This window comes from Sinocyclocheilus rhinocerous, unplaced genomic scaffold, assembly GCF_001515625.1.
Source record: "Sinocyclocheilus rhinocerous isolate Xijiao unplaced genomic scaffold, SAMN03320098_v1.1 scaffold1168, whole genome shotgun sequence".
NCBI classification, from domain to species: Eukaryota; Metazoa; Chordata; class Actinopteri; order Cypriniformes; family Cyprinidae; genus Sinocyclocheilus; species Sinocyclocheilus rhinocerous.
Window position 1 is genome coordinate 1,445,837 of NW_015650373.1, and position 20,798 is coordinate 1,466,634.

The 20,798-nt window shown below is 36.2% G+C and overlaps 1 protein-coding gene and 1 pseudogene across 3 annotated transcripts in view; one reads left to right on the plus strand and one right to left on the minus strand.

Moving 5' to 3' along the window:
- The first annotated feature begins 2,917 nt into the window (after window positions 1-2,917).
- On the plus strand, window positions 2,918-9,543 carry LOC107711989 (guanine nucleotide-binding protein G(t) subunit alpha-2-like; annotated as a pseudogene).
- Window positions 9,544-9,622: 79 nt separating this feature from the next.
- LOC107711987 (guanine nucleotide-binding protein G(k) subunit alpha-like) overlaps window positions 9,623-20,798 on the minus strand; it is a 23,356-nt gene continuing 12,180 nt past the window's right edge. The window contains exons 3-10 of one of the 3 annotated variants that reach the window (XR_001636754.1): window positions 18,985-19,126; window positions 17,410-17,567; window positions 14,899-15,027; window positions 14,664-14,793; window positions 14,001-14,154; window positions 12,077-12,287; window positions 11,514-11,934; window positions 9,623-11,176 (exon numbers count right to left, since the gene is read on the minus strand). Coding sequence is in view for 1 of the 3 variants with exons in the window: in XM_016517102.1 (XP_016372588.1) it covers window positions 12,097-12,287; window positions 14,001-14,154; window positions 14,664-14,793; window positions 14,899-15,027; window positions 17,410-17,567; window positions 18,985-19,126 (904 nt within the window). In the remaining 2 variants the exon portion in view is untranslated. Of the gene's footprint in view, window positions 11,177-11,306; window positions 11,935-12,076; window positions 12,288-14,000; window positions 14,155-14,663; window positions 14,794-14,898; window positions 15,028-17,409; window positions 17,568-18,984; window positions 19,127-20,798 lie in introns of those variants that run through there. The other 2 variants (XR_001636755.1, XM_016517102.1) reach the window with 2 other exon arrangements.

The following is a 20,798-nucleotide window of genomic DNA, read 5'->3' on the forward strand; positions in this document are numbered from 1 at the left end:
TTCTCGAACTGTTCCGTGCATTTCCACAAAGGTTGTTCCGGGCCAGAACTGACTTCTCTTTCACATTTATCGACCAGTATGCACAAAATACGTCGGTATATCATCATAAACACAGCCGTTTTTTTGTCTTAAGTGAATGTAAACAGATGAGAAAGAAAACGCATGGGTAACAGTATTTTTAGATCTGTGTGTGTTCGGTGTTAAAGAGACAGCCGTCTAATAAACGTGTCCTGCCTATCATTAATGTTAATCAAAGAACAAAAGAAAATCATTAACTGACTGAATATCTTTCGTAAATTTAATGAGGATTAATCAATATTTTATTTATGAAAAGAAAACTATACAGTGTTTTTAACTTTTGATTTCAATTTCTGTACCTGACATTTGTTCAATTTTATTTATTTATGCTATTGCTAATTAATTTGTTTACTTGTCTTTAACAATTGAATGTTTGAAATTTATATTAGTCTAGTTGCTTTTTTCTGTGGTATTTTTCTGATAAAACCATAGACATAAAAAAAAAAAAATATTTGACTTAAAATTTGTTTAATGGATTTTTTTATCTTATCGGAATCGGAATTAGGAATCGATAAGAATCGGAATCGATAAGCAGAATCGGAACCGGAATCGATAAAATTCAAACGATAACCCAACCCTAATCAGAACATAACACACAGACAAGGGAATCACATGACAGAACATGAATGTGGCCAAACTACAAAATAAAAGACATGAAAACAATGAACAAGAAACAAAACCCAAACCCCACATTACAGCACAACAAAATTAACAAATGTTTGTTTATTTCCATCAATAACGCTTTGATGCATCATCGTCCTGCACATGCTAAACTTAAATCTAAACATGTTACAATTTTAAAGTAAATATACTGTATATTGGTCTTAAGGGTGGCATCTTCCTCCATTTTACCATAATTGATTTTTCTCTTAAGAGATTTGCTGTAATGAACATATGTTAGTAAGAGCAATTTGTACTAATTAATCCTTGGGAAATGTCATTAAGAATATAAGTATGATGTTATTATTCAAAATTGACAAACAAAAGCACCAAATGAAATCAGTTTACTTGAGATCAATGACATACACATACTACTGCGTTAGGCTAACCGAGACTTGTCATTTGCACTTATATATTGTTGCTCTTTTGTTAGTTTTGACTGCTTTTATTGTCCTCATTTGTAAGTCGCTTTGGATAAAAGCGTCTGCTTAAATGACTAAATAAATAAATAAATAAAATACACATAGAAATAAACAGGAAACAGCCGCCAAATATCAGAAAGGATGTCAGAAGTTACTGAGTGTGTGGCTATTAATATAGACAGTAATTTTGAGCTGTATTTATATTGGTTTGAATCATTTAATACAAGCTTTAAGCCAGGATAAAAATAAATAAGTTTTCACAGCCCAATGAGAACAAATCTTATTGAGCAGTTATAGTAGATGGTTAATGCAGATTCATTCCCTTAAGCACAGTGTGAGGTGGAGATAAAGATCTGTTCAATGGTGTTAAAGATGATGTTAGAGAAGAGAACAATGATCGGATGGCAACTTCAGCGCTGACTTCACCACTCCCATCTCCCAGAAACAAGACACACTGACCTGTAAGCTCTCCTCCTTTACATCTAGTCCCCCATGCTCGGGGTTACATAACACGTGAAACTGGTTGTGTGTGTGTGTGTGTGTGTGTAGCAAATGGAGAATGCTGTACATGTTGCAACCCCTCAGACAAAAGAGCCCGCCAAGGATAAGAGTAAAACCCGTCATCCTCTAACATCTAAGAACTAAATCAACATCAGAGGTCAACAGACTGAAATATTACGAAAATTGTTGAGTTTGAAATAAAGAACTAAAAATTCAGAAGAAGCAGCAGATTTTATACATGCATATTACTGTAAAAGTTCAAGCTCACTTTCCTAAAACTTCAAATATTGTGAGGCAGTTCTAGAACAAAAACTTCACCATATCAGCCACAAATCCAAACAAGCATAAATCACATATTCTCATCTGATCAATGTCAAAAGCTAGTTCGCAACCTTCATTTCTGTCCTCACACAGGAAGATCAGCAAAGCCCTCCCCAATCCTAAACTAAGACTTTTGAGGTGGACAAGGAGGAATTAGAGGGGATAGAGCGACCAAAAGAGGAAGCAGGGCATTCTGCTTCAGTCTCTGTGCCTGTCTCTATCCACTCGTCCATCCCGAGGTAGGTCAGTCAGACCTAGAAGAGGAATCAACACTTTTGCGACCATCCTCCTACCACGTGATCCAAAGTACAGGGCTACCTGTATCCATTTCTCTCTCTGCAAAGCACAGGGTAAGCCGGCAAAATTTCTTACCTTGAAGACCTTGACAGGGAAGCGTTAGACGACGAGATGGGTAGTGGAGCAAGTGCAGAGGATAAGGAAATGGCCAAGAAGTCTAAAGAGCTGGAAAAACAGCTCCAGGAAGATGCTGATAAAGAAGCAAAAACTGTCAAACTTCTGCTGCTGGGTAAGAAATTGGTGTTCGTTTGATTCCTCAGTCCACTGGTGCTGAGTTAAGAGATTCTGCATCCAGAATGAGTGCCTGCAACAGGTGGTCACTACTAGTACGTTGGAAGAAGTTGCTGCAGATCTTAGCATCTTAGAAGAACTTCAATTGTTTCTGAACATAAGATATATGCATCCTTGATGATTGACATTAACTTGTACCGATCAGAATAGTCAACCCTATGAGAAAGTTTGTTTATCTGATTTTTTCAGGGATTAAGATTTATAGATGCACTGAGGCAGAGCGTTAAGACAAATCTGACTTACAAAGGATTTGAGACAACAAGGGGTTATGTAATTATATTATAAATGACACAATTGTAATCAGTTGTCATGTTTGTCTAAAATACAACAGAGATTACATACTTTTCTCCTCCTGCCACGTGATCCAAAGTACAGGGCTACCTGTATCCATTTCTCTCTCTGCAAAGCACAGGGTAAGCCGGCAAAATTTCTTACCTTGAAGACCTTGACAGGGAAGCGTTAGACGACGAGATGGGTAGTGGAGCAAGTGCAGAGGATAAGGAAATGGCCAAGAAGTCTAAAGAGCTGGAAAAACAGCTCCAGGAAGATGCTGATAAAGAAGCAAAAACTGTCAAACTTCTGCTGCTGGGTAAGAAATTGGTGTTTGTTTGAGTCCTCTAGTCCACTGGTGTTGAGGTACAAGATTCTGCCTACAGAATGAGCTACTGGTGCAGAACCTTCACATGCTTTATGTACATTTGTGCCTGCAGCAGGTGATCACTACTACTAAGTTGGAAGATAGTAAAATGCAGGTGAGAACATTGCTGCAGATCTTAGCATCTTAGCAGAACTTCAATAGTTTCTAAACATAAGATATATGCATTCTTTATGATTAACATTAACTAGTACCGTACAGAATAAAGTGACTGCATAACAGGCAACACTATGAGAAATTTGTTCATCTGTTTTTTTTTTCTCAGAAATTAAGTCTGTTAATCATTTTTAGCATAAATGATCTTTGTCTAATTAATTCAAATTTAAAAGTTTCATTTAAATTAGCTTTTAAAAATGTTTGATTCCTCCTTTACTTCAGCAACACATCCGCATTTTCACTGCAAATGAAGTCGCCTTAAATGATCACAACCTGAGGAACACTGAATTGTGGCATATTGACAATAAGACCAGAATCCTATTACTGTGATGATTTAAGCCCCGATCCTCTTAAGCTCAGTTTCAGTTTATCTTCCAATAGCAACAGAAAGCAAAGGAGCCAGTTTCAGTGCTCCCAACAGTTCATTACATCAAGACACCTTACATCAGTGAGCCATTTCAGCAAATCACTGTGAGACAGATGCATTGATTAAGTACTGCCCTGATTTCTTGCAGCTCGATAAGTCACTTCCTGTCTGAACAGGAAGTTCTATCATAGCACAACAACAGTGATCAGCAATAATGATGAGCCTAATACAATAAAAATAATAAGGTCATATAGAACATAACACAGTCTTGGAGGTAAGAAGTGGATTATCCTTTACCTGAAATGTTTGTCTTTTCATCCTGAAAAACGAGGCAAATGTTGGATCACAATAATTAGGAACCACAGTTTCCACAAATCCCTTCATTTGATTGGGATGTTCTCTTTTATTCTGGACGGCAAGGGCAGTGACTGTACCATCGAGCGTATTTTGCAGTATTAAACACGTATTTATACCGATTTCATCAGGCTCCGAAAATTCTTCAAAAAGAACACAAAGAATGGCCTTCTCAGCTGCCATAGTTGCAACTCTTGCGTCATCAGAACAGGGTGTTCAACGCACCACCGTTTCCGTTTAAAAAACGTTTTGCACCGTTTTTGTCGGTGCTGAACGCAGCCCAGATGTTTCTTGCACAATAAAAGCTAAAGGGTGTGGTAATTATCGTACTGATATGTGTTCATACCTGAGAGTTAGAAAGTAGAAAACCGTTTTTCAAATAAGTTAATCTGTTGCTAAACTAAGCAGTTGAAAGGACCAACAGGGATGACACATGCTCTCTTAACACATCTCCACAGCTACAGTTACCTCAGGAAGTAAAAGGCACATAAGAGTGACAGTTGCCACGGGAGACGGTTGAGCCTTACCTTGCCCTGGACTGACTGAAGCTCCAAGACAAATCAAAGTGTCAGTGATCTTCTGAGAGGCTTTCCCTAACACAAATCCAATTGGGTCACTTTATAAGCATGTTAAAGAGCCTTCCTCCGACCTGGCCATCAATGACAATCTATAAGTTTATTCTTAACAGATCATCTATCGCTTAACATGGACCTCGTTATTAAAAATAAAAATCCACAGAGCAGAAAATAAACAATTCAAATAAATAAATTCAAAACAAATAATTCCGGGAAAAGGCACTATGAAACGTGTAAGACCTACAGTAACCATAATGTACACTGTAAAAATTATTCTAAGATTACTGGAGTATCTTTTACGGAAAAATACTATTTCCGTCTTTCTGCTTCAAAATTTCACGTTTAATTCAGTGTGTCACTTGCGGTGTCTTTGTAATTATGTGTGAAACTGACTAGCAATTTAAAAGGTAAACGTCATATAGAGACATATAATTTAGCCGGCAAATTGTCTGGAGTTCAGTTTAAAAGCATTCGAGGGCTCCTCATTTGTTCTTATGTTGCTCATAGTCATACATTGTTCTGCATCATATTTTTCTCTTTCTGTCTTGTAGGTGCTGGCGAGTCAGGGAAGAGCACCATTGTAAAACAGATGAAGTGAGTTTAAATTCATGCAACATCCAAAATATATGCTCAGAACAGTCAGTTTGTATCGTTACGGGTTGTGGAATCACATAATTCAGGATATATATATATATTCTTAAACCTGAAGATAAATTAAAATATCATCCATGCATTCTAGTTGAATTGGTGTGCATTTGGGAAATGTCAGTACTTGCAGTCTGTTCTACCCCTTGTAATGCTAATGTGTGACCACCAGATGGTAGTGAATGTGAACCAGATGGTACTGTACTCACCTTCAAAACGTTAATCAAAAACACTCTGTTGCTCCCCCAAGAATTCTCCATCAAGGTGGTTATACAAAAGAAGAACAAATAGAGTTTCGATCTATTATTTTTGGCAACATCCTGCAATCTGCTATGGCCATCATCAGAGGCATGGAGATGCTGGACATCAACTTTGGGTCACCAGCAGCACAGGTCTGCAAAACAACTCCAAAACAAATGATTAGTGTGTAGACATTCACATACCATCAAAATGCACACGCTGAAACACAACAACATTTTTGGCATGAAAGGAAATTTCCCCCTTTTATATAACATTTAAAAAAAATTAAACATTATGCGTGGATAAATTGTTCACAATACACTCTTAGGAAAAAAGGTACAAAAGTTGCCACTGGGGCGCTAACAAAAGGTACACCTTATACCTTATTCACCCCTAAAGGGTGGATATCAGTACCTTCTCTCTGCTAGAACCAAGAACACAGAACCAAGTCCCCGCCCTACAGTTTTTTTTTTTTTCAATAATCCGTTACACTTGGATTTACCAAGTCAATGTCACAATAAAGGAGAAAAGATCTGTTGCTACTTCCCTTTTATCACAAATCTTTAAATAATAGAAAGAATTAACGACTAACTGCATGGAGGCTAACAGTGCCCAATTTCTTTGTCTCATGCAGGAGGACGGTCAGAAGCTCCAGAACCTGGCTGACTCCATTGAGGAGGGCACCATGCCTCCAGAGCTGGCAGACGTCATCAAGAGGCTATGGAAGGATTCAGGTGTGCAGGCCTCGTATGAGAGCTGCTGAGTACCAGCTGAACGACTCTGCTGGATAGTGAGTACAACACTCAACAGGGACAGCAATACCTATGGAGTTCATTGGAGCCTGAGGGTGTGGCTGCATTGTCCATAATTCACTTCGTATTGTGGGAATGCAGTACACCAAGGTTCGAAACTCAGCTCCTGGTGGGCCACAGTCCTGCAGAGTTTAGTTCCAACCCTGGCCGTAGTATTCAAATAATCCTGAAGGACTTGGTTAGCTGGATCAGGTGCGTTTAAATAAGGTTGAAGCTAAACTCTGCAGGGCTGTGAGTTTGGCACCCATTAAGTACACAGTTGTTATGCTTGGGAGATTTCCAGGACTTTAGCAGATGAACATTTCAGGTGTGTATGCAAATGTATGGCTAATTTATAGCTCATCTCAAACAGCTACTTGAGTGAAATGGACAGAATCTGCAAACCTGACTACATCCCCACCGAGCAGGATGTGCTGAGATCTCGAGTCAAGACTACTGGTATTATTGAGGAACAGTTCTCCTGCAAAGAGCTCTACTTCAGGTGTCTTAACTGGCTAATGTGATCGAATCAACTGTTGTGCATACTCTGTTAAAATCGAGAGCCACAAAAATTGCTACTGTAAAGAAACTCAAGACCTAAAATGTGTGACTGTTCATGTGAGAGGACCATGTTAGGTTGATTTTAACTGATCTTGTGTAACTAGAACAAAAAGAACCAGCATTTTGAATGAAACCTTTTCATGATTTTTCACTGGGCCACAGGATGTTTGATGTGGGTGGCCAGAGGTCTGAGAGGAAGAAGTGGATTCATTGTTTCGAAGGTGTGACTTGCATCATCTTCTGTGGAGCCCTGAGCGCTTACGACATGGTGCTGGTAGAAGATGATGAAGTGGTAAGTGCTGATCTTTAGACAACACTAAAAAATAAAGGTTCTTTATTGCCATCTATGGTTCCATAAAGAACCTTTAACATCCATGGAATCTTTCCATTGAACAAAAGCTTCTTTATTGTGGATTTAGGTACTTTAGCTTTTTAAAATGTTCTTCACACTAAGAAAAAATGTTTCTTTTAAAAAAAAGTTACTGAAAGATTCTTCTACGGCATCACTGTGCAAACCCTTTTTTGGAAACTTTATTTTGATGAGTGAAGAACAGTCCTTACACATCCTTTATTCACCAAAGACCACAAGATCAGTCATATTGTAAATATCATAGAAACCATTAAATGGATTAGATAACAATGTTTGAAGTTCTAGCAGTGCATCTCAGCTTATATTTTCTCTGTTATGTTTCTCCCAGAACCGCATGCATGAGAGTCTCCATCTCTTCAACAGTATCTGCAACCACAGGTTCTTCGCCACAACTTCCATTGTGCTTTTCCTCGACAAGATCTCTTCCAGGAGAAGATCAAGTCCACCTGAGCATCTGTTTCCCTGAATATGATGGTGAGTGAGGTCTCTATGTAAATAAACACACCACCTTAAAACAGTAATTTACCCAAAAATGAATGATCATCTCACCCTCATTCCGTTCCAAACCTGTATGACTTTATTCTGTAGAACATATGTGAATTTTTTTTAAAGAAAACATCCTGGTCACTCTTGTAAACATACTGAAGATTAATGAGGACTGGAGTTGTTAAGATACAGAATGACAAAAAAGCACCATAAAAATATAATGTAAGAGGTTCATATGACTCTTTTGAAGGCATATGATAGCTTTGTGCGGTACAGACTGAAATTTAAGTTAATAATCTTGATTTGCCCTAGCTCTAGCTCTCCTTGGCACATTTATGAGAGACAATGTCTGATTCACAAATGAATCATTCTTTTGAGCCAGATCTTTTAAATGAACTCCGTGAACTATTGGACTCAAACTAATCACAATGGTTAACAGCTCACTGGAAGTGAGGACACTATTAGTGAATAATGACTTCAGTGAATTCAGTCTGTTTCTGATATGGCTTCTTATAGCTGGTATGGACATTTTATGATGCTTTTGCATTATTTTTTAAGCTTCTTTCGTTCACATCATTATACTGAAGAAATAGTTGTCAGGATATTCTTCAAACATTCACCTCAGCAGAAGATAGAAGATCATACAGGTTTAGATCAGTATGAAGGTGAATAAATGAATGAAACAGTATATAAGGGCATCATAGCTCATAGCAAACAATTGATGGTACTTGAACTGTAAATACAAATACCCAACAGTCTTAACAACCTTTATTGAATTTGCTCACCAAATATGATGTTGAAAATCCCAATTTTCCAGGTCCAAACACATAAGTAGATGCCAGCAACTATATCAAGACTCAATTTCAAGATCTGAACATGAAGAAGGGAGTGAAGGAGATCTATGCACACCTGACCTGTGCCACGGACACAAAGAACGTCGAGATTGTGTTTAACGCTGTGACAGACATTATCATCAAAGAAAACCTTAAGGACTGCGGTCTGTTCTAAACACTATCTTTTTCAAAGGTATGTCCCTAAAAACACACAGCAGGTTCTTACTCCCTGTCTACACCGGACACAACCGTAAATAACTCCCATCGCCTTCAGTTGATGGATGCCCCCGTTTCTACTTCTATTTTTACTATCTATACTTCTAACATCAACATGGTCCGTGGTAGTAAACATGCTTAGATGGCATAACACTCCCACGCTTCCAGTGTAGATGGTATTATAACTTTAGAAAGTTCTATTAAATCATTTCAATGGGATTTTTTTTTCTTTGAATTTAAGAATTTACTTAAAATTGTTGTTGTTTTTTTTCAGATCTTTCTGTCCCATCCCCACCTGCATGATTGGAATTACTCTGGTGAAGTTGTCACAGTAACAAAAGAACATCCACAGGTGGCATGACGGTGAACTCTACAGCAAGCAGTCAAGTGTGGTCAGCAGATCCCCACCCAAAGAACGACCTCAACAACCTAACCAAACCTCAGAGACTAGATCCAGATTAGACTAATGGCCTCTGCTCTCCAAAGGGACTCTAAAAACATTTCCTGTCAAACCGCTAGTAGTCAATGAGAGAAGGATTACCAAAGAAAGGGGACTTTTGATGCGGAGTTATTGATGCTTGTAGAGAAGCTTCCTCTCAGTGTGTTTTAATGTTAAACCTATAGAGGTTTGACTGTTCACTGTTTTTTCCATTCATTTCCAAAAAAAAAAAGAAAACTAAATTTAATGCAATTGAATATTGCTGTATTAAAAGAAATTGAAGTGGGACCCCATCAGATCTCATGGTAACAATTAAAGACATTCTTAAATGTACAGCATCTGGTCTCCTTTAAGAGAGTTAAAACTTGCATATCAGCAGGACGTGATTGTTTGAATTCAACCAGCTCACACAATATATGAAAGATGTTTCTTTTCAGCCCCAAACACAGTTGGGCAGTATGTTTTGTAAATAAGAGTAGGGGAAAAAAAAGATTCAATATAAAATATATATGGAGACATAAATCTATAGATTTGTGATACAGTATTACAGTAACAAGTGAAAATTCTAGAATGGCCTGTTGCTTTGTTTAAAACCTGAGGTCTGAATTTGTGGAGATGTTCTGGAATGTAAATGTAGGCACATGAAATAAAGACTTGCATCAATTCCACTGGTTGCTGGTGTTGAATTACTATTATGTGCTGCAAATGGCTGGCCATTAGCTCTACTGTAATTGCGCACTTTCACAAAACACTGACCGTACATTGTTTTAATTGGGATTTTCAAACACTGACCCTTTGTGTCAGAGCTAATTTTGAATGAACCACAGTACAAAACACTTTTTTGCTAAGAGTATTATATAATAAAAAAAGAGGTGTCTTTATGACAGCTAAAATGAGTAGTAAAGATATCTAACAGTCGTGAGACTACACAAATATACAACATTTAGAGCCACAGGCACAATCAGAGAAACAATGGGAATAGTAGGAAATAAAAGAGCCAAAGATGGCAATTGCACATTTGAGGTATTAGACCAGATACACAGTGTCACTAAAACAAGACAAATAAAATATGTTTAGGTATGATTCTTAGTAAATATTTGTCTTCACCGTTTGAACATCGAAGACTAAAATTAAAAGATAATCTTGAATCCATTTAAAAATAAAAGTATATTATTTTCAACTCGTGTCTTGTAGTTAATTTCTGATCATGATAATGTATATACTATACGTTTCCTTAAACAAAGGTCATTTGATTATATATGTATTTTCTCAAAACTGCAGCAACTGGTGACATTGTACTAGTGACGTGTACTATGGACAGTTCCACATGATCAGAAAAGACAAAAACAAAACAAAACAGGTTTTAACTAATACTCAACAGAAGGGTGTTCAGAAAACGAAACAAACCAAGTTATTAGCATATTAGTGATTCAGTGCCATCATTAATTAATGTTAGTTATTCACTTGCATTTTGATGTTTCAAATAGCTGAAATAGTTCAATAAAATAAAGAACAGTGATATAGAAAAGAAATCACAGATTGTTGCATGAATCCAGACTGAGAACATGAATGTACCAGCACTGGAATACCATACTTTTTACATAATATATGGATCATGTCTGTCTTGCACATGCTGGCTGTTTGGCATGTTCTGGGAGCAAGATTTTATGGACATCAAACTTGATGTCAACTCTTTTCAGATTAAATACAGGTATTACAAACCAGATCACATTGTGTCAGTTTGTTTTAAAATACTGAAATCCACAGGATTAAACAATCACATCAAACAAGTCTTAGAAAAATCTATACTTATCAAGAATGCAAATCTGGCAATCATGTTCATGTTTTCATGGCATTTGTTCCCAAGTGCTCTTGACCCAACAGAGGGTCATTATTTCTGCACCATTCAGGAATGTATCTGTGAGAAAAACATGTTCACACCTTTACTGGTCCTCAAGAGATACAAAAATAGTGTGTTATGCAAAGTGTTATATAAAATGATCCATGTCTTATTAGTGAAAAAATAAATGGTGTCCTGTTGCTGTGTGATTGGGCTGTGAATTACTAAAGGTATGACAATAATATAACACAATATACATCTGATATGTATGCAATTATATGCAAACTTAAAGACAGACCTATAAAATAAATAAATTAGCCAAGTAATCACTATGAAAAACATGGCAAAATAGTAACTTTCCCATAAGAACTGATACATTGTTATTAAAATTACTCTTACTAAAATGAAATCTTACTGTTTGTACTTTGCAGTGTTGAAAAAACAAAGATCTTTGATGCAGTGGAGGTTAGCATAGGCACATATTACCATCTATTGCGGATTATGGTCTATGCATAGTGGTGTGTCATGTAATACCTACAAAGGAAACAGGAAATGAACAGAATGAAGCTGTATTGGCAATAAAATAATGACTAAAAGGAAGTGGCAGAAAAAATAATGTCCATAACAGACTGTCATTAAGAACGGATGGGGAAAAATTGTCCATGGGCATAGGTACCGCATTTAGCGTGAAAAATGCATGCAGTGGGGAGGAAGTCTCTCTTGTTCATTCGCCACCAGACAAAACCAGGAACAACACATTTAGGGTTAACAGATTTAATGATTTCAAGATTTTCACCACTGGTCTGTGCTTTTTTTTATCCGTATGGTTCTATGTTCTAAATGTAGAAAAAAAAAACAAGTGCAAAAATTAATGAATCATGATTTCAGTGTGAAAACATATGCACAGATAAATATGCACACTGTGAAAAAGCTCTCACATTCTGTCCTGTAAGTCCTTTTCTCTTTCGCTGCACTTACCTTAGCAGACAGATGATGCTTCAATAGAGGCCACACTCTATGAGGTTATTCTTGATGATGACATCAGTGACCGCATCAAACACAAACTGTACGTTCTTGGTGTCTGTGGCACAAGTGAAGTGTGTGTAGATCTCCTTTGTGTCCTTTCTTCTGTTCAGATCCTCAAACTGGCACTGGATGTAGGCCGCTGCCTCCTTGTATGTGCTTGTTCCTGAACGTCATATGACAGAGAAGAGTTTAAGATTTGTGTGAATTTTATTACCGTGCAAACGTTTTATTTTATTTATTTATTGAAATAATTATTACTTTTATTCAGCAAGGATTACATTTATCAAAATTGACAGATTGAAAACAACACTAATTTTGACAAATGAAGTGAGGCAAAAGTTTCTTCTAATGGTCCAGCCCATTGGCAAAATAAACTGTGCCACTTTTCATACATGACTGATTTCAATGAAATACGCTCAGGACAAACCAACTTCTGTAAATGTACAAGGGCTGTGAAGTAACGAATTACAAATACTCACGTTACTGTAATTAAGTAGTTTTATTATTAGAAATTTTACTTTTTTTTGAGTAGTTTAAAAATAGCGTACTTTTACTTTTACTCGAGTAACGTTACATTTTAAGTGATGTATCTGTACTTTTACTCCGCTATTTTCCCTCTGTTTGTGGTCGTTACATGCTTGTTTTAATTTTATTTCTATAAATCAACGTGATTGGATAGGGAGACGGCAATCGGTTTCGTAACTCTCGTCAAATAAAATTGTGCATAGAAAACTTTTGCCAACTGGTGAGAATCATGGCTGATGGAAGAGTATTCTTCAAGCACCAATTCAGTCGAGTTATCAGCATCTTCCTCTGATATGTCAAGGTAAACTTCGGATTTCTGCTTACTAAATTATCTGTATATGCTAGCCTATATACAGTACAGGGCTGGAAATTTGGTGTGAGGTTGCGGGTATTGCGTACAATGTTAATAACTCCCGCAAGTGTCATGTTCATAATGCGGTAAATTCCACTCCCATTCAGAGTTGGCAGTCAAAATTAAAACTGCTGGATGATAGATATTATTAATTCTTTCTGACAAACAACAAAAGATAATGTGAATTACAGTATGTAAAATGTTTTCTAAATGTTTAAATTGCAGTGTACAGCGTTTATTATAAGGGGGTAAAATCCACAGCTCAGTACTCACTACTCATGAGTACTTTTAAATAAGCTACTCTTTCACTCTTACTCAAGTAGTTTTTTGGACAAGTACATTTTTCTCTACTCACGTCACATTTTTCGGAATGCAATTGTACTTTTATCGAGTATATTATTTCAGTTCTCTTTCCACCACTGAAATGTACTGTTTCTAAAATATAAAGACTGAGAGAAACACTAAAACATCTCAAAACCGGCAAGACTCAACTTTCACCCGGCCCTGAAGGATGATGACTAGCAGACACAAAACAGAGGTTTTCCACAGTGCTTAGACAACGAAAAGCTCCCCTCCTCTGATAGGGCTGTTCAAACTCAACCTCACATAGTCCCTACTTCAGTTTTATAACTTTTTATAAACAAGCAATAATTCATCCACTCTGCTTTTTGCCCCAAAGGCTCTACCAATATAATGATGCTTGAGTAAAAATATGACTTACTGATTATCTGCAGATCCATCTAATTTTAGACATGATTCAAATAGTTCATGTTTTCCAGGACTGAACCAAGTTATCAGGAGTAATACAAGTATTGTTGAATATACTGTCCCGAAACAATCACTTTCCTGAGTGGCATCGTCAATCACTACTGTACATATAAACTCAACACTGAGTTTAAATGCAAGCTACTAATGTATGTGTGTTAATATATGTTATTTAAACCACTAAATAACCTTTCAATCATAAGGACAATAATTCAATATTTAATATATTCTCACCAGAGTATTCTGGGTAGCATATCGTGAGTTGACTTCTCTTGATCTTCTCCTCGAACAGATCCTTCTTATTGAGGAAGAGAATGATGGATGTGTCTGTGAACCATTTGTTGTTGCAGATGCTGTCAAAAAGCTTCATGCTCTCATGCATACGGTTCTGTGGACACATCGAGATCCCCATATGACTCAGATTCACATTTGTTTAGACACTGCTTGGTTTGACAAGTGAGAGCTGAGATTTTCAAAAAGTACATTTGAAAACATAAACGCAATGGAATCAAGGGTTAATTCATTCTATAACACTGTGAATATTGACTCCACTGAAAATCAATATGCAACCTCAAATCATCCTTGTATGAAAAAATAGTCAGTGTATTTTAAGCAATTAGGTCTCATGAGGAAACTATGCAGCCTTTCCAGGAGCTATGTGGAAATTGCTTTAACACAACCAGGACAAATGGAACATCCCGCGTGGTGGCTATGAAGAAATAAAAAATATATACACTGAGATCTGGAAGTAGCTTTTCTTGCTGATTATATTATTTTACTATATTTTCATTAATCCATCATATCAAATGAATTGGCCCTGTGATCTTGTTAACAGACTAGTGTGCCATTCTGATTTATCTCTATAGGCCTCACTTCAGGATGGTGAAGGAAACTCACCATCTCTTCGTCTTCAGCTAGCACCAGGTCATAGTCGCTGAGTGCCACACAGAAGATAATAGCAGTGACGCCTTCAAAACAATGAATCCATTTCTTCCGCTCTGAACGCTGGCCACCAACATCAAACATCCTGTTTGGACACAAGCAATATACAGTGATCAGGACATGAGGAAGAAAGTAAAGTAAAGTAAAGGAAAGTAAAGGAAAGGAAAGGAAAGGAAAGGAAGGCACTTACTTGAAGTAGAGCTCTTTGAAGGTGAAGTGTGTTTCTACAATGCCAGTGGTCTTGACTCGAGTCCTCAGCACATCTTGTTGAGTGGGCATGTAGGTGGGCTGGGATATCCTATCCAGATCATTCAGATAGCTGGACAAGAGACAAACCATTGTGAGCATTTTGAGTGAAACCATTTAAAAAACAACAATGAAAATGTCAAGATGATTTAATGAGTATTTAGAAGAAATTTTAAAACCACCAAAATCAAAACCGGTTTATTTTCTTTACTTTATGTAGGGTCTATTACGTAAACAGTCTCAGTAGTTGGAACACATTTAAAAGGCTGCACCTGTTCGGAGATCTACATGCATATGAATATCAGCTGATAATACTTTTTATTATATTTTATTTTAATATATGTTTTTTTTTTGATCTGGCAACCACCATCTTTTCTTTATTTAATATTTATAATTCTATATTTATGAGTATGTGACATAAAAACATAGACTACCTTTCAAAAGTCTGGGGTTGTTAAGATTTTTAAAAAGTTTTTGAAATAAGTTTCTCATGCTCACCAAGGCTGCATTTATTTGATCATAAATACAGTAAAACAGTAATGTTGTGAAATATCATTACAATTTAAAATAACCGTTTTCTATTTTAACATTTTAAAATGTTTATTCCCATTATCGCACGGCTGAATTTTCAGCAGCCATTACTCACAGCTGTACTAGCTACTTAATATGTTTGTGGAAACCAGGATACAGTTTTCAGGGTTCCTTGATGAACAGAAAGTATTCCTTGATGAACAAGAAAAGCATTTTTTTTTTAAATATATTTTTGAAACATTATAAATATCTTACTTTTGATCAATTTATTGCGTCCTTGCTAAAAAAAAAAATCAATCACTTATTGACACTAAACGTTTGAACTGTAGTGTAAGTTTTCTGCTATTATTGTAGGATTAACAAATGATTATGGTGGTAAATTTTTCTCATTCAGGAAACCAAAAAAAATAAACTCAGTATTTGGATCCTGTGACTCTATTGAGTGTTTTAAATCTAATTTGAAGACGAATCTCTACTCTTAGTCTTTTGCATATAATTATCCTTAGATGCAATGAAATGGATAGTGATGTGTTTTGTGTTTTATTGTATATGTTTAAAAGGTGTTTTGTAATTTTGGTTGTACAAAGCACCTTTGTCATCCTGTGTCGTTTTTAAATGCGCTATAGAAATAAATATTGATTGACTGACTGATTGGTGGGGAAGAGGTGCAAAAAAAATGAGAATCACCGCAATACAGGGCTGATGTTACTAATGCACTGCTGTTGCTAAAATAAAGATGTATTCATCAGAACAACCCACCCCTCTGATTTTGCAATAACACAGGAGCACAAAGCTTCTCTTTCACTAGAAGATTCGGCTCTATAGTTTCGCTGCATGAAAGCATGAGTTCATTGACAGGAAAGAACTTTGCTCTTGATTATTACTGGAAACATTCTTAGTGGCTGCCAAAGCTGAAAACAGAGTGAAAGAATGACTGCAACATGGAAAAATCTAAGGAAATAAAGTTGTGCAATGCAATTCAGAAAGCCACAAATTTCCCCCCAGTCAATGAGCTGGAATCTACCAGGTAAAAAATGCTAAACAAGTTTGCACAAGCTAGATGGATCTCGATTAGCTGTACAACTGTGCCTCAACCTGAATCTTTCCCATTCAGGAACCCAAAAACGAATTACTTGTTAATCAATCAATTCAAACAAAAGCATGATTCTGTGGAGACAAATTATGGTTCAATAAACCAAATGTACTGTAAGTAAAAATAATATTTGCTAAAGTTATAAGCCAAAATAAACATTTGCATATTTTGTTTGAATAACTGTTTACTTTAATCCAGTTTGTCTAAACATTGTACCGAAAAAGTATTTGGACTCTTAAATGTGACCCTGGACCACAAAACCAGTCTTAAGTCGCTGGGGTATATTTGTAGCAATAGCCAAAAATACATTGTATGGGTCAAAATTATCGATTTTTCTTTTATGCCAAAAATCATTAGGATATTAAGTAAAGATCATGTTCCATGTTCCTACTGTAAATATATAAAAAATGTATTTTTGATTTTTGCACCCTCAGATTCCAGATTTTCAAATAGTTGTATCTTGGCCAAATATTGTGCTATTATAACAAACCATACATCAATGGAAAGCTTATTTATTCAGTTTAGCTTTCAGATATGATTCAGAGATGATCTCAATTTCAAAAAATTGACCCTTATGACTTTTGTGGTCCAGGGTCACAAATGTTTATGAATGTTAATCCATTATAACAGAATATCAAACCAATAGCATTTATTTGAAAGAAATATAGCACAAACACAAATTATATGTATTTATAGATTATTTGGACACTTTCAGGTTGTCAGACATGTTAATGTGATGAACTACACCTGTGGTCACTCTGCTATGCTGCACAGAAAAGCCTGTGAGAAACCTTGGTCCATCTATACTATAGAATACTCAAGTGCACTTACTAGGCTGCTGAATCATTGAGCTGATACTCTCGTGATCTGATGAAACACGTCTGCACTCCTTCGTCCTTCCACAGCCGGCGGATGACCCCAGAGAGCTCAGGGGTCATGACTCCTTCCTCTGCAGTGCCGGCGAGCACAAAGAGCTGCCGAGCATTGTCCTGATGTTAAACAGAACAACATTAGAAGACAATCTAAAAAACTGGTCTCCATTTATGCTACTATGACACAAGACAAGCTGTCAGTCAATTTCAGTTGCAGAGTTTGTTATCCATGAATCGTCAAGACTGATTCAACCTAATCTTTCTCATGAATTTGAGTCTTTTTGACTGATTCATTAAAATATACCTCATAAGTTCATGAATAAAGCTACGCTAGCTACGTTAGATGTTTATTTTGTGTGATAGCAATAAGGAATACATTGTTGATTTATTGCTTATTTATTGTATTTCTATTATTTTGTTGTACTCAATTCAGGTATAATATAATTTCTTTCTGAACAGAAAAAATGGCATTTTATCATAAACTGTTTTAGTTAAAGGGGTCATATGATGCGATTTCAATTTTCCTTTCTCTTTGGAGTGTTACAAGCTCTTGGTGCATAAAGAAGATCTGTAAAGTTGCAAAGACTAAAGTCTCAAATCCAAAGAGATATTCTTTATAAAAGTTAAGAGTCAACCACGCCTACCTAAAACGGCTCGTTCTAACACGCCCCCACATGTCTACGTCACAATGTGGGAAGATTTGCATAGATTTCGCTGTAGTATTGTTGTTGCCGTGTGTTTCGTTGTGAAAGCGAAACTACTTTGTTTGGCCTTCCAAAAGAGGACGATATCTGCTTCGTCATGCCTAGAGCTGATCCGTACTGGTCGCTGAGGAAATACATCCACATCGCACTGTGGATCTCCGGATCGGCTTTCACCGTGGACGAAACGAAGTCCAGCCTGGGGTCGTCACATGTGGTTGCCACATGCATCACAATATGGTAAGGGACGTAACATTTCCGTCACACGCTTGAGGAATTCGGCCAATCACAACGCACTGGATAGCTGGCCAATCACAGCACACCTCGCTTTTTCTGACCGATGAGCTTTGTAAAAATCGACACGTTTCAGAAAGGCGGGGCATAGAGGAGAAACAATAATGTACAGTATGTGGAAAATTAAAGTATGTGTTTTCCTTTAACCTTAATGAACCTTAAACCGCATAAACATTTCATTACACCAAATACACAAAATAATGTTCTTTTTAGCAACATCATATGACCCCTTTAAAACATATATGGGTAGATAATGCTATTTATTTCTATGTATATTCCTGAATATAAATACGTTTAAATATCATTCTTCCTTGTTCATTTGGTGAATAACACTGTGGGAAAACATCTCTGGATTCTTAGTGTATTTAGAAATAGTAAATTTTTCCATGTACTAAACTCTGTTTGGGTTGACCAGAGGGTGAATTTTACAGGCATCACTGTACTCAAATTCCAGCACTAGACGACCAGTCTAGACGAGAGAAGTAATACATGATTGCTTATGGGCAATTCTGTGTGCGTTTTAAATTTATTTATCTTACCGCTCTTGCAGGATCCCCAAAGTCGATCTTTAAGCGGCCCATGGCCCTGATAATGGCGATGATGGACTGAATAGTGTTGCTATAAACCACAACTTTATACTGCTTGCACTCCTCATCTGAGTAGCCATCTTCATGAATGATCCTTAAGTAAAGCAAATCAGATAATGACATCTACTGCACATCAAACAAAACAATTACATCAACAAGATCCAATAATAACTGCAAGCAACGTTCCCTCTAAGCTGTGTGCACGGGCAGACTTTTAATTCTGATGGTGGTCCTGCACAAACCAAAAAATTCAGTTCAAGAAGTATATACATGGGCCATATAATCATTCATTTCTATACACATTTTAGTATAAAATATTTATTACATACAATGATTTTATATTTATTTGGATTACAATTATTAATTATATTATTTTTTATATATATGTACTAATAATTCATATATAATAAATTATATATACAGTGGTGTGAAAAAGTGTTGGCCCCCTTCCTGATTTCTTATTTTTTTGCATGTTTGTCACACTTTAATGTTTCAGATCATCAAACAAATTTAAATATTAGTCAAAGATAACACAAGTAAACACAACATGCAGTTTTTAAATGAAGGTTTTTATTATTAAGGGAAAACAAAATCCAAAACTACATGGCCCTGTGTGACGAAGTGTTTGCCCCCCTGTTCTGTTAAAACTGTGGTTTATCACACCTGAGTTCAATTTCTCTAGCCACATCCAGGCCTGATTACTGCCACACCTGGTCGCAATCAAGAAATCTCTTAAATAGGAACTGCCTGACAAAGTGAAGTAGACGACGAGGGCGGTTGGCGACACTAGGATGTGACTGGAGCAGAGATGGAAGGAAGTGACGTAGGATCAGGAAGTGAGCTGGACATAGAGGATGAATGTAGTGGCGGGGAGAAAGGAGGTAAAAATGGAAATTGGAACATAGTAGAAAATCGGAAAAGGAAAAAAAAATGGAATCAACTTTCTGGTTCGGAAAGTGAAAGGGAAAGACAACAGGAGAAAAGGAAAAAGGAAGAGTTTAAGGTAATGATACATTTCTTGTCCGATAATATGAATGCATTGAACCCACTGAAAATAACTAAAGCGATCAAAGAAGAGATCGGGAAAATCGAACATGCGAAAATGTTACGGAATGGAAAGTTGCTACTTTTTTGTAAAGATAGCAGACAACAAAAACAGGTACTAGGCTTAAAGACATTAGCAGGGAAAAAAATTTCGTGTACACTGTTGGAAGAGAAGAAATGGATGAAGGGAGTAATAACAGGGGTCCCAACAGATGTATCAGAAGACACAATCAAGAGAAGTTTATCAGGAGCAAAAGTGGTAGGGGTCAAACGTCTGAAATATGTTAGAGATAAAGAAAAGCTGGATAGCTTATCTGTAATGGTGCAGTTTGATGAGGAAAGATTACCAGAAAGAGTATTCTTTGGGTTTATAAGCTATGCTGTTAGACAGTATGTTCTATATATATATATATATATACACACACACACACACACATAAAAATCTCTGTATAATATATACATATAAATTTATGTATAATATAAAAGAAACAAACAATATTAATATAATGATACAAATATTTATTCATTTTATTAAGATATTTAAAAATATTTTATACAATGATTATTTATTTTGATTATAATCATATAATAATTCAATTTTTATGCTGTTATAATTCATGTTATTTATATATATATATATATTTTTTTTTTATTTTTTTTTTTTTATATATATTGTCTTTTAATTTCCTACAGCTATTAGGACCCCTTTTGTTTGTTTTGTT